We start from the raw sequence: 12,060 nt of genomic DNA, 5'->3' as shown, positions 1-12,060 counted from the left end.
CTTTCCTGAAACCAAATTGGGGCTTCGCAAGCCTCTCCTCAGCGTGCCTGGCAAGGTGATGTTGAATAATCCTTGCCAGGACCTTTACCGGCACACTGAGGAGTGAGATGCCCCTGTAGTTGTTACAGTCTGTTGTTACAGTCTGTAACAACTAAAGAGCGGGACCACCAGGGCATCCTTCCAATCCTGCGGAACCCGTCCAGTGGTCCAGACTGTTGTTATGTCATGTAGGCCAGGCTGTGCACAAACGTCACCCTCCAACAGCATTTTGCTTGGGACATAATCTCTGCCTTTCCTGGTCTCAGGCTCTGAATCGCCTTCAGTACTTCCTCAGCAGATGGCACCTCGGGCAGCAACTCACAGGGGGTGACTTCATCTTCCAATATTTGAGGCACCGCAGCCTCAGCAGGGTCATCCCCACTTTGTCCCACAATGTTTTCCAGGCTGAGGGATTTCCCCTCCCCCTGTTCCTGGGGGTCGGAGATTGGATCACCATTTTTTCACCTAATGATGGTAATAGATGTGGCGCTGCAGGTTACTTTTTTATGGAATTAAAGAGTGATTTGTGATTGCGGGCCATTGAGGCAGACTCGATCTCCTCAGCAACCTGCATCCACCAACCATCCTTACAGTGTCTCACGGCTCTCTGAACCTCTGAGCGAAGGCTGTGGTAAGCCTCCTCATTCTTTGATGTGGGATGCTGTAGACAATGAGAGTGGGCTTGTCGCTTTTTCTCAGCCAGCCTGAACACCTCTTCTGTCAGCCAGGGTCTCTGAGGAGGTCTGAACCGTGTGCCCAAAGCAGCCATTGCAGCTGCATGAGCCACAGTCCTAAACCTCGCCCATTTCCCCTCGACATCAGGAGGAGTGGGGGACGATTGCAACCCCAGCTGCAAGCGATGATGAAATTCTCGCTTGCAACTTTTATCAGTGAGCTGAGACCATGCCACTATGGGTTTGAATTGGGTCCTGGGTGTACACTCACCACCGGAGTCGAAGAATGGTAGGCACATCTTACAGATGAAAAGTCTATGGTCAGTGGACAGATCAGCTCCACTGTAGGTCCTGGTGTCAAGGACATGGGCCCACATCCGCTGTTCCGTCACTATGTAGTCTAGCAGATATTCTTGCTTGGATCCCGGAATGCATCCATGATGTTGTGTGGATGTGCCGATGCCAGAACAGCGTGTTGGTAATTACAAGCCCATGGGCTGCACAAAAATCTAGCAGTCTCCTACCATTGTTATTGAGCTGATCTGGCCCATGTCTTCCAATCACTCCAGACCAGGTGCTCGCATCATGACCAACTCGGGCATTCAAGTCACCCAACAAGATTACTCTATCCCGAGGGGTCACTTTAGCCAGCACCTGTGACAGGAGGTCATAGAAGGCCTTGCCTGCATCCCTCCATGGATGTTTGTCTTCGGTCAGGGCATAAGTAACCACGACACCACTCCTCGCCTCTGGTTGATGGGAAGGCAAGCCCAAAGTAGCCTGGGGCTTACAGCTTCCCACACCTCACCGCCACACTCCTACACCCCCTTTATTCTTTTGTTCAGAGAAGAGCCACTCCCTGTTGTTTGGCAAGTCTCCTGCCCCGAGTAGAGGACTGTCCACCCCTCATGGTGGCAGGAGCCAGAGCCGGTTCACCGGACCTCCTGAATACCACAGAGATCCAGGCGGTACCGGTCCAGCTCCTGACAAAGGAGTGGCAGCCTCTCCTCCGCAGTAAGCATTCGAACATTCCACGTGGCCATCCGAAGTGGCTTTTTGTTGTTTCTGGAGGAGCCCCGAGGGTAAGGATTTAGTCTCCTGGCTCCACCAAATGGGGTTTGGCCAGGAGATGTCATAGACGTCTGTCCCCCCGGGCCTTCGGCACAAGCTTAATACGTTTTTTACATCGTAGTTTAGTGGTAGTTAATTGAAGGTGAAGGGTTTACCAGCCCTCACACTCGTTCAGAGCCCCCATTTGGCCGCTGTGGTGGTTACAAACGCCATGAGGGGAATGGACAATTTAATTCGGCCCTCCCCCCATGGCACTGCCCACCACAGCATTGCCGTCCGGCACCACGAGGAGGTAGGGGGTTGTTTTCATGTACAGGTGCTGGATGGATTGTTGTGTCGCAGTAACGTCACAGGTGGCAGTGGCTTGGGGAGGCCTTCATCGAGCAGTGGAGAGACCACGGTTGATGATAATGATGACTAACAGATGTTGGGGGTGCGCAGGCTGTGAGCGCACCAGCGTGAGGTTTCTGATGACGTCCTCGCTGGACAGCTCGTGCTCCTTCATATCGACGAGCAGCGAGCGCAAGCCTTGGCGCAGGCCGCTCTCCTTCTCACGCTGCTCGCGATGTGCCAGCGTTGTAGCCACCGTGCCCTCGGTGCGCAGCTCAGCCACTTTGTTCTGATGCTCGTAGAGCAGGTGCTTCACCTTCTGCTTGTACACCTGCACAAGATCAAGATCCAGATGTCATCGCGCCAAAAGACATTGATGCCACCACCATACCTTCTCCATCACACCTCCACCACCACACCTCCTCTATCACACCTCCACCACCACACCACCACACCTCCTCCATCACGACACCTCCATCACACCTCCTCCATCACACCCCCACCATCACAACAACTCCATCATACCTCCACCACCACACCTCCTCCACCACACCTCCTCCATCACACATCCACCATCACACCTCCACCACCACACCTCTTCCATCACGACACCTCCATCACACCTCCACCATCACACTTCCTCCATCACATCTCCACCACCACACCTCCTCCATCACACCTCCACCACCACACCTCCTCCATCACACCTCCACCACGCCTCCACCACCACGCCTCCTCCACCACGCCTCCTCCACCACGCCTCCACCACCACACCTCCACCACCACACCTCCTCCATCATGCCTCCACCACCACGCCTCCACCACCACATCTCCAGCACACCTCCTCCATCACACTTCCACCACCTCGCCTCCTTGCTGCCAACGCGTTCTCTCCCCTCTGCCAGATCACCAAGCTGCTGCACAGTCGACACGCGAACTTTAAGATCTGTATAAATCTTGACTTAAAGCTTTCGTGACTGCAGGAATTCATATTCGTTGGGTCTTTTGGTAAAGTTACGTAGATAGGTTCAAAGAAAATAACAACATAACAAAAAAAACTACGACATTCGATGGCAACACAAGCGGCCATCATCAGGAAAAGGGGGGTTAGCTTCTAACGACAACTGTTTATAAAGGTTTGAAATGGGCGTAGCCTGAATGTCAGCAGCCAATGTTAATGTAAGAGGTGGGCAAGCGACTGCGGCGGTGGTGGGTTTCCACTAATCAAAGGGCTGCCAGGTAAAAATTAGCATGTTAATGGGAGATCGCCAAACATCCTCCATGGCGAGCGTGCCAAGGTGGCTATGTTAATGTAAGAGATGAGCATGTTAATGTGAGAGATGAGCATGTTAATGTGAGAGATTGGCATGTTAATGTGAGAGATTAGCATGTTAACGTGAGAGATTAGCATGTTAATGTGAGAGATGAGCATGTTAATGTGAGAGACTAGCATGTTAATGAGAGATTGGCATGTTAATGTGAGAGATGAGCATGTTAATGTGAGATGAGCATGTTAATGTGAGAGATGAGCATGTTAATGTGAGAGATGAGCATGTTAATGTGAGAGATGAGCATGTTAATGTGAGAGATTAGCATGTTAATGTGAGAGATGAGCATGTTAATGTGAGATGAGCATGTTAATGTGAGAGATTAGCATGTTAATGTGAGAGATTAGCATGTTAATGTGAGAGATGAGCGTGTTAATGTGAGAGATGAGCATGTTAATGTGAGAGATGAGCATGTTAATGTGAGAGATTAGCATGTTAATGTGAGAGATTAGCATGTTAATGTGAGAGATTAGCATGTTAATGTGAGAGATTAGCATGTTAATGAGAGATTAGCGTGTTAATGTGAGATATGAGCATGTTAATGTGAGAGATTAGCATGTTAATGAGAGATTAGCGTGTTAATGTGAGAGATGAGCATGTTAATGTGAGAGATTAGCATGTTAATGTGAGAGATTAGCATGTTAATGTAAGAGATCAGCATGTTAATGTGAGAGATGAGCATGTTAATGTGAGAGATTGGCATGTTAATGTGAGAGATGAGCGTGTTAATGTGAGAGATGAGCATGTTAATGTGAGAGATTGGCATGTTAATGTGAGAGATTAGCATGTTAACGTGAGAGATTAGCATGTTAATGTGAGAGATGAGCATGTTAATGTGAGAGACTAGCATGTTAATGTGAGATTGGCATGTTAATGTAAGAGATGAGCATGTTAATGTGAGAGATGAGCATGTTAATGTGAGAGATGAGCGTGTTAATGTGAGAGATGAGCATGTTAATGTGAGAGATTAGCATGTTAATGTGAGAGATGAGCATGTTAATGTGAGAGATGAGCATGTTAATGTGAGAGATGAGCATGTTAATGTGAGAGATGAGCATGTTAATGTGAGAGATTAGCATGTTAATGTGAGAGATGAGCATGTTAATGTGAGATGAGCATGTTAATGTGAGAGATTAGCATGTTAATGTGAGAGATTAGCATGTTAATGTGAGAGATGAGCGTGTTAATGTGAGAGATGAGCATGTTAATGTGAGAGATTAGCATGTTAATGTGAGAGATGAGCATGTTAATGTGAGAGATTGGCATGTTAATGAGAGATGAGCATGTTAATGTGAGAGATTGGCATGTTAATGTGAGAGATTGGCATGTTAATGGAAGATCGCCGAGCAGCAACCTCGAGGATGGCGTGTGAGGTAGCTGTGTTAGTGTGAGAAATTAAATCTGTTAATGTAAAACATCAGAGAGCCCAAAATAACAACTAACATCGGAAGGTGGTAGGATGGGAACATCACAGCCAGCTATGACTTAAACTGGTTAATAACGTCCTTCCAATGATTGCTCAGTTTGTACCCATCTTCTCAGTTGAAATTAGCAATAGCAATAATTAACATGTTAAATGCTTGTAGACATGACAATTACATGTGTTGGGCTATGTCAGGTGGTGGAGGGTTTCATGACAAAAATGTAACCAGATCATTGCATGGTCTAACCCAAAAAATATATATTTAATGACTCAAAAATATTGGCTGCAAAATTCTACGTGGTAAGTATTCAAGTATTCGTGTATGTAAACATACACATATACTGTTATGACAGGAAAACTGCATGTGTATTAACCAAAATTGACTATGCGCCGCCTGCTTCACTCCCGTAGATGTTATTTAAATTGCAGCAAGCGGACTTTCCAGCTCACGGAGACCAGGGCTGGCCCTATTAGTCTGGCTAGCCGCGGTGGTTTCACTGCATCGCTTCTCAAACCCCGCGCCGCTGCCGTTCACGCACAGTCCCGTAGCAGCTCCGACCATCCTCGGGGAAGCACCCACCTTGATCTCCACCTGGTGTCTCTCCTCTGCGTCTTCCATCTCTCGGTCCTTGTTGCGGAGCTCGGCACGCCGTTCGTCAAGCTGCCTGCGCGTGATCTCCCAGAAGGTGTGGATCTTGTCGCGCTCCAGCTGGAAGTAGTTTCGCTCCTCGCGCTCACGGTCCAGCTCCTCGCGAAGGCGCACAATGTGCTCCTCCAGCTGCGGTTAAGCGCGCCATCGCACGCCCCACACACACCATGAGCGCGCCGGTGGATTCACACAATTTTGTTAAACTTCAAAAACTGGTGTCCTGCAAGGTGGGTGGGGTCATTATCTGTTATTACGTTTCGAACCTGTGTAATTTGCGGCTTATTATTTAATTAATGGGATGTTTGGCCAATAGCAGTTACATTTTTTTTCGCAATGGGGAAACAGGGGAACATTCAAACTCTATGCAAAAAGGCACCCGAGTTTTGAACCGAACCTCGGTACTTTTTCCTGTAAGGCACAGATGTTACTACTGTGCCACCCTACTGTCACGAGATGGCAGTACAGCAAGATGGCTCCTGCCCGATCTTTGTGGACCTTTCAGTGTGTCTTTTCTCACTTACTTTCCTTATTGAGAAAAAGCGACTTCAAAATCACTGTAAGGCAATTCACCACGGCGCTCTATTCATGACAAAGCATTGGGCGGCGAGTCTGGGTGATCGTTCTGTGTGAAGCAGTTCTGTACCTGAATGAGAGTTGCGCCTGGTCAGGTTTTTATTCTCGGGACGGTTACAACTTTGGGACCAAAGAGCATTGTTGGAGTAAATCGATAGTTGAGTTTAGGGGTGGCAAATACATGTATACCTCATGGAACCTCCTTTGCCAGTACTAAAATGTGATAATAGGGTTTTCCCATTTTTTCTGGCAACAAAACAGGTGTTAAGATGTTAAGATGTTATAACACCAAACTGAAACCTTTTACAAGGAATCATGTCTGCTTTAACCACAATGCTTGTGGTCAGAATGCAAACAAAAAACAGAGTAAAAGGTTTCAGTTTGGTGTTTTAACATCTTAACACCTGTTTTGTTGCCAGAAAAAAGGGGAAACCCTATTATCAAATGTATACCTTTAAAGATATGGATGCCCAGTGAGCCAGGCTTCTTTTGTCACCCTATGTCAACCAAAGCAAGATAAAGGCATCCCTATACCTTAAGTTCAAGGGAGTTGTTTGACTGAACTTCACCATGCTGGTAAGTGTGAGTGGGTGATGTGTGTGGTGGTGGGCACAGGAACGGTTCAAATATCACTCGCTACTGATATTAGTCGTGACCGGGACTCGAGCTCAGGTCGCCAGGAAACATGAGCCGGGCAGATTGAGTGGCGGTATCGAAGCCATCTCAAACACGGTGAGCCCCCGTGCTAAGGAGCAATGTACTATGTAATGCATAATAATAATAATAACGTGAAACAGAAACCACGGGGAGAGTGGGAAGGTGGAAGGGCAAAGTAGTGGGGAAATTGGAGAGTGTTCTCGGAGAAATAGTCAATGACAGAAGAGAGAAGGAAGGTCTTGAGTCTGTACACAAAGCGAGGGAGGGAATCGGCAGTGTGGAAGAGTGTAAAGAAAATTACAAACATCAGAGACGGAGCAGATGGTGGTCATTCACAAGAGTAGGGGGGCAAAATTGGCTTTTTAAACACAGCAGCCTGTTAGCTAGGCATGTAAACAAAAAGATGAAGATGCAGCCCTGCGATTGCTTGCTCACGCCTCTACTGACGGAAGCGCCTTCACAAGAGGGAACTCGAGAGGGTATTTGGTCTACTCTTCACCACTCACCTCTGCAGTGGGTGAGAAAAGATGGTAAAAATTGCTCGACACATATCGGACAGGGCCCAAATACAGGCTTATCGGTCGATGTCAGGAGCTGAGACCCCCTGAATGCATGGCGTCTTAAAGTGTTTTCTCAAGTTGAAAGTCGTTGGCGAACCCACACTTTACCCCCCACCATGTGCTACCTGCCAATCGAGTGTGAGACTGCGGCGTACCTAATTATATTGCTGGGTGGACAGTGGCGGCAGTGGGGGGGAATTTAGTAAACTTCACCATTGTTTCAACTTCTATGCCAGAAGATGGATTTGAATGGGTGACCTTTGCCTCCCAGGTCCAGTGTGCTAAACCATTACACCACGGAAGCTTTCTTGGCATATAACAATATATTTTTAGATTAAATTGTATTATGTCCACATAAGCCTATTAAATTTTGTGTTTAAGAATGAATAATTTCCATTTAAATGGAATATAGATAATACTGTTGTTATTTCTGTTACTTAAAAAGTACGCGCAAATTACTAAATTGGGATTTAAACGGAGGAACATCACCCCTACTGTAAAACTCATACCACTGACCATGTATGTGATATGCTGCAGCACCTTCCTTGCGCTATAAGAATGGCAAAAGTACCAAATGTACTGAATTCATGATCACGAATTCACGATCATATCTCAGCTACGTGATGTGGGGTGTCCCTGTCCCCCGCTGCTCGCCTGCTCCTTGCTCATCTCCTCCGTGGAGATCCCGTCCACCACCGTGGGGGTTTTTTTCGCCTTGGCCGAGCCCTTTTTCTTCTTCCCTCCTTTCTTCTTTCCCTTGGGAGGCTGCGAGATGCCGAGAAGGCACGCAGGCACGAGCAACATTCAAACATCGAACACCACACTTACACGTTGAATGAGCCGGACGTGGGGAATCACACTCAGGGTTGGTAGCTCACACAAATTTATAAGACTCCCAAAATCGGTGGCCTGTGAGGTAGGTGGACCATGAGAAAGTGGGTTCCTGCATAATCTGTGCAGACCTTTGCGTGTTATCCCCTCGTATGGATGACTTTCTTCGGGTTCCCCCTCCCCCCCCACACGCAAAACATTCCTGGCAGCAAATCTCACTCTCGAAATCAGCTCGTACATCATCTCTCAAGCTGTACTCGGCGAGTGTGACGATTTTTAACATCTCACTTCCTTTCCTAAATAACAAAACACAATTTTTAAGATCACGGTGAGGCGCTCCACCAGAGCCCTCTCTTGACGGTCCAGCACTGGGCGGTGACATGGCCCCAGGGTAGCGCCCGATGCAGAGGTTCGCAAATGACACCGGCGGACCACTGGTTAACACTACTACCAGTAAAGTAACTGTCCTCTGGTTCTTCCCTCGACATTTAGAAAGATGCGTTTATATTACTTAAAGTATTTGCTGCTATAAATTCCCACACTTCGTTGAGCTATCATTTGTGGCCATGTCGCTTCTGAAAAATAATCAAATATCTCAGTGAGCTTTACCTGGCAAAATAAAAAAAAATTGTTTAGCATCATTAGAATGTTGCACTCCTATCTATCGTGTTTTTGTACTGTTTGTTGTTGTAACGTCCCAACGGGACATTTGAACCTTATGGCAGGACCCCGGGGTTCCGAATAAACGGAAGTAAAAATCGCGTCCCACCTGGCGCGGATCATTCTGTTGTCATGTCGTTCAAGTGCAGCAGCGAGGACGAATGCGCAGAAAAACACTAAACTTTGAAACTTTGATTAGCGCATCGTGGAGAGCTCGTCGAGAGTAATAGATGCCGTACCGTTCGCCTTCAACAGACAGACATTAAATGACGTCGCAACGCAGTTTATGCGAGAGCCGGGGGCTTATGAGACGCCGGGGTCCCGTCAGAAGGTGCATTTGTAAAAGAGCTTCATAGCTCATCGGATTCCTCCAGTATAAATATTCTGATGCTGATCACTCCGCTTGTGAACACAGTATATTCGTGCCACTGAGTGCCACAATACTTTCAGCAACATTGACCCGAGATGCTATAGAACGTATATTACAATTAAATGAAACTGTACTTTATTAATATTTCCCTGGACACAGGAGGCGTCCGCTTAACTTTACGCGCCCGTAACCGGGGACGGAGCGTTCAGGAAATCCGCAAGGCTTTGAGGCCTAATGGCCCAAATTGCATTAAACACGTTAAACGAAAATCTAATGGGAACACTTCACGAGCCGATTGTTACTCGTGCATGTGCGTCGCGTTGTGAAGTACTTAGAGATAAACTCACCATCGCGTCGTGTGGATATTAAAGTCTTCGCTTGACGCCTTTAGAGACAGTGGCGACTGCTCGGAGTCGCTATGGTCGTTGCCGGGGCAACGCGCGCTGTGATGGCAACGCGAGATCTCGCGAGATCTCGCGAGAGCACGGCCGCTCGCGAGATCTCGTCTGGAGGTTGAAGCAAGAGGCGCAGCGCTGCAGTGTCTGACTGACGCCACTGCCAGAGCCTCCCGGGAACTCCCTCTCGGTATTTGGCCTACTCTTCCACGCTGGCCAAACCTTCCATTTTTACGAACAACACACTTTAAAATGTCCTGTTGTCCATCCTACTGCATTTGTGTCCAGATCGTGCCGTCCTTCTCATCACTGCCCGGTCGTCTTCTTCCACTTTGGGTCCGAGTTAGATGCTGCAGAATCCTCTGTAGCAACACATTCAGAGTGCCAGTAGCTTATCCCGATCGGTCTTCTTTTCACGTCCAAGTCTCACAGGCACACAAAGTTGTCCCTGAACCCGCATGCTTTCCTCATGTCCACTTTGGTCTTGTGGCCGATTTTCTTCCTTCTCCAGACGTGATCGAATCCTGCCATTCCTCCTTTCGCCTTCGCCAATCTCGCTCTTCTGTCCGCACACGCCAGCTCACCGCACGCGACCTGCCTGCCCATCACGGACCACCCGCCACGGACGCATTGACGCTGCTGGCAGGACAGCGGCGGATGGGGTCACATTCGGCATCGTCAGACAGGGCCTCTCTCCACTGGTGGATCAAGGCCCTCCAGACATCATCACAAGTTTCATAAGTCCTGCTATGGCAATCCATCTCGCGTCTTGCATGAGAGCCGGTGTCAGACTCATCCCGCCACAGCAAAGTGGAAATTCCGCCACAATGACTTGGCGCGCGTGAGGGGACTGTTGTACGTACGAGGGTTGCTTTGTAAGTGGATTATCGCATTGGTTTTGTCTAGAGTCCCCTAAGACTGAACAGCACTACTAACTCTGATCCTAATACAACTCCTACCCATCGCCTTATAGCATGAGGCGTCTACATTTTAGGACAGATTCAGAATAAGAATATTTATTTATACTGGCGGAATGCGATTAACTTTTAAACTATTTCTAGAGATGTATATCAGGGGCGGGTAAGAAAGTCACAACAAACAATACAAAACACGATAGTCGTGCAAAATACAGGCAAAGTAAACAAATAAATACAATTGAACCATCCCCATCCTACCAGGGAAAGTCCACTGACAGGCATATCCTGCACCCGGCGGTCAGTCGCATCCTTATCACTCATCTATCGCTGCTGCCGCTACCACCGTGGTCCCTGTGAACTCCACTCATTGATTCATCCACCCACGCTGAGGACTCCGCTCTACCAGGCCGTCGCTGTGTCGTCTCATCCACCAGACCAGGGGTCAGCAACCAAAATAACAACAAAAGTCCTTTTTTCTTTCCGAAATCGGTAAAAAGTTCAATGCATGTGAACACGAGACGGTCCTTAATAAATAACGTCAAGAAGCAGTCGTTAAAGAGCCGCATGCGGCTTCGGAGCCGCAGGTTGCCAACACCTGCGCCAGACTGTTCGGCAACGGTGTTGTGACCTACAGACACGAAGTCAGAACAACTCACCCACGCAACCACCCACCCACGCAACCACCCACCCACTCACCCACCCATTCAATCACTGACCCAACCACTCGGCCACTCGCCCAACCACCCACTCACCCACCCACTCACCCACCCACTCACCCACCCACTCACCCACTCACCCACTCACCCACCCACTCACCCACCCACCCACTCACCCACCCACCCACTCACCCACTCACCACCCACCCATTCACACACTCACACACTCACCCACCCACTCACCCACTCACCCACTCACCCCCCCTCCCGCTTATCCTCTCACCCACCCACTCACGCAACCACCCACCCACCCACTCACTCACTGACCCCCCCCCCCCCGCCCACACACCCACTCACCCACTCACCCACCCACTCACACACTCACCCACTCATCCACTCACCCCCCCCCCTCCCGCTTACCCACTCACCCACCCACTCACCCACTCTGGAATTCCCGTCCCCTATCTTCATGACCATCGTCTCTTTTCCCGGGCTCGTCAATTGTAATCTCACCGCTCAAATCAAGAAACATGTTGACGCCGAGCAATTACAACTATTGATGGTGCTGTTTGTTGCTGGCCGGTTCGTATTTTTTTTAGGACTTTGGGCCTGTACTCAGCAAGTGTGGTGAATATAAGGTGCTGTCCGTGGTGCTGAAGTGAACCCAGCTCTCCTCTCTCCACGCGTAGCGCGATACTCGGCAGCCTCGGAGTAATCAATCCATAGGACATTCACAATTGATTATACACAAAGTGGTTCGTGTTCCCACTTTATCGACCCTGGAGGGAGGGATGATGGGCTGAGTCAACCACCCCCCGCCTGCCCAACCAGGATTTGAACTCGCAACCTTCCGCTCGCTCTGCCGAGGGGTCACCAGACCGGTGAAATGGGCTCCACGTGGGGTAGTATCACAGACGATACCACAGC

The 12,060-nt window shown here is 48.8% G+C and overlaps 1 protein-coding gene across 1 annotated transcript in view; it reads right to left on the bottom strand.

Moving 5' to 3' along the window:
* GAS8 (growth arrest specific 8) overlaps window positions 1-9,624 on the bottom strand; it is a 38,757-nt gene extending 29,133 nt beyond the window's left edge. The window contains exons 1-4 of the mRNA XM_061573263.1: window positions 9,513-9,624; window positions 7,959-8,069; window positions 5,446-5,643; window positions 2,239-2,445 (exon numbers count right to left, since the gene is read on the bottom strand). Coding sequence (XP_061429247.1) covers window positions 2,239-2,445; window positions 5,446-5,643; window positions 7,959-8,069; window positions 9,513-9,515 — 519 coding nt within the window. The 5' untranslated portion in view covers window positions 9,516-9,624. The remainder of the gene's footprint in view (window positions 1-2,238; window positions 2,446-5,445; window positions 5,644-7,958; window positions 8,070-9,512) is intronic.
* Window positions 9,625-12,060: the final 2,436 nt, after the last annotated feature.

Source organism: Lethenteron reissneri, chromosome 52 (genome assembly GCF_015708825.2).
Source record: "Lethenteron reissneri isolate LAM-NWPU_2019-01 chromosome 52, ASM1570882v1, whole genome shotgun sequence".
NCBI classification, from domain to species: Eukaryota; Metazoa; Chordata; class Hyperoartia; order Petromyzontiformes; family Petromyzontidae; genus Lethenteron; species Lethenteron reissneri.
The sequence above is the reverse complement of the archived record's forward strand: the minus strand, read 5'-3'. Positions and strand labels throughout refer to the sequence as shown.